General features: G+C 38.2%; 1 protein-coding gene across 1 annotated transcript; it reads right to left on the minus strand.

Annotated features, from left to right (window-relative positions):
- Positions 1–1,604: 1,604 nt before the first annotated feature.
- Positions 1,605–2,084, minus strand: LOC117621820. The gene has a single exon (XM_034352364.1). It carries the CDS (start codon positions 2,082–2,084, stop codon positions 1,605–1,607), a length of 480 nt encoding a protein of 159 aa, XP_034208255.1.
- Between the last annotated feature and the right edge of the window lie 457 nt (positions 2,085–2,541).

A 2,541-nucleotide genomic window follows, 5' to 3' on the forward strand; every position in this document is an offset into this window, starting at 1 on the left:
ACAAAACAACCACTATAATGTTTGAAAACTCAAAATTGAAAAGTGGAAATCATCTTGGGAGGGAAAATTGAGATTTGTGGATTTTAGATCTAGGGTTTGAGCATACGATCGAGAGAGGGAGATCGCTGTGAGTTGGTTTCAAAATCTTGAAGGCAAGAAGAAGAAACACTACTAGACGACGATGCTTGTTTGGCGAGAAGCAGGAGAAGCGCAACCTGTGTACCTAGGGGCGGAGCTAGAATTGTAAAAGTGGGGGGGCCGAAGTAGAAAATACAAGTGTATAAAACACCTAAGTATTCAATTGAATTATTTACTCAAATGGTCCTCAAACTTATGCCCGATTTACATTTTGATCCCTCTTAATAGTCCATCAACTCTATATTATTTGGTCCATTGATCCTACCGTTACATTATGTCAATATTTCCATTAAATATGAGGGTTAATTGGTCATGTCGTATGTTAAAAATAAATAGATACTGAAAAATGAAATAAAAAGCTCTCTCTCCATTCCCCATTACCACCACTTGCAAGCTCCAATCCGCAAAGGAGTATTGATTAACTTTGAATGTTACTTTAATTTTAGATAAATTTGGGAACACTATTTTCTCTATATTACGGTATCAAGGAGGAATTTGGACCTCCTGAAAAGGCTTTTAGCTAATGACATTAACCCAAATACGAAAAATTATGATAAGAGATCACCGCTTCATGTAGCTGCTTCAGAAGGCTTATATCCAATAGCAGAATTCCTTCTAGAAGCAGGAGCAAGTGTTCATCTTGCTTGTCAGATATCTGTTCTTTAAATTTCTTTAAGCTCCTAAATCCAATAGGATCCAATGAAGTTAGACTAAAGGAAAGGACTGCCTATTTAAAATATAAATAAATCCAACATGCATGTTTAACCTTCCTAATTAGTCTACTTCCTGATTGCAGATAGGGGAAGCACTCCACTTGATGAAGCCCGTATTAGTGGAAATAAGAAACTAATCAAACTGCTTGAAGTTGCTAGTGCTTCGCAGTTGTCAGAGTTCTCTGATCAATACATCAAGAAACTACCTAAGCATGTCTCTGATCAATGTGTATTATCGATAATATGTTTATTGATTAAATGATAAATGTTTATAGGAGATGGAACCAAAGTTCTGAGATGTTGATATATGTGTTGAGAATTTTGTTAGAATATGCATGGATTGAACTATTATTGTTTATCTGGCTTGACAAATCTCCGTGTCAATTATTCTCACTGGTCTTCTCATAATCACGGACCCGAGAACTTCTTGGATCATGGAAGTAATGCATGAATGCATCAAGTAATCTAGATTGGAATAGTAAAACAAAAGAAGCACAACTTTTATTCCCACGGATAGTCTTAGCTAGGTTACATAAATTAATGCATGAGCAGCAGCTGCATGCAATATTATTGAAACCCAAATCACAACATAAGGAAAACTGAAGAAAATGCCACTTTCGCAGGGAACACGATTGCATTTAGCGTATGCAACAAGCCTTTTAAACCTATAGGTGACCCTGATAGGACGAGTGAAGTCTCGTGAGGATTTCCAGCGACGCTACCCACAAACATCAAATTAACTTAACAGGATGATCATCCTGGAAGTTTTTCGACAGTGAAGGCAGGGGTACTGGTGGGTTTTGCATTTGCGGCAGCGAGGGCATCATCCTCGAAGTCGGTTCCAGATTTTGGCTCTGTAAGGTTTCCCAATCGCACGTGGACGAACTGGTATACGCCGTCGACGTACGGTGCCGGTTTTTGCAAAACAACAGGCTTGAAGAGTGTACATGACCACAGGTTTTTATTTGGCTGTTTCTCGTCAGCCTCGGCCACAATCCACGGACTGTCTTCGCTTGCCGTTCTCAGGTATTTGTCGCTGTAGGTGGATTTTATATGCACCAGACTGGGTTGGTTTACGTCCTTCTCCGCTTTGAACCTTGCGTATTTGCTGTGACTTTCCTCTCCGGAGCATTCGAGCCTATTTGGCAGCTCTGCGGTGGATTGGTCTTTGAAGACCACGTATTTCTGGTTCTTGGCTGATTTAAGAGCAAAAAACTTTGGTAAGTCTGCCATTTCTGATGATCTCTCTTTCTCTCTCTCTCGTTGCTTATTGCTTTTCCTAGCTACAACCTGCTGTGCTATTTATAATCAAGCAAACCCAAACCATGCATGCAGCTTTCACTTATTTTTCTTGCTGTACTGGCCTGCCATAACAGAGAAAATTAAATCCACAAAAATCGTGCTGTTAAACGAACAAATTAACTTAATACACCATCCTACCAAACAATTTATTGAATTACTAATTTACCCTAATATAAAATAAATTGTGAAACAAAAGTAATTTTAGTAAGTACACCCTACTCAATATATTGAACCCTAATCAAATTAGAATTTTAGAGTTTGATTCCAAACTGATTTGAGATAAAAATTCAAAGTTTTTGTTGGGTGTAAATTTTTTTTTCTATCGCTTCCATAATTCCTGACATCAATGAAGAATCTTTGAGAGGAGAAAAGATTGAAGCTGCCGAAC

Source organism: Prunus dulcis, chromosome 3 (assembly GCF_902201215.1).
Source record: "Prunus dulcis chromosome 3, ALMONDv2, whole genome shotgun sequence".
In the NCBI taxonomy this organism is placed as follows: domain Eukaryota; kingdom Viridiplantae; phylum Streptophyta; class Magnoliopsida; order Rosales; family Rosaceae; genus Prunus; species Prunus dulcis.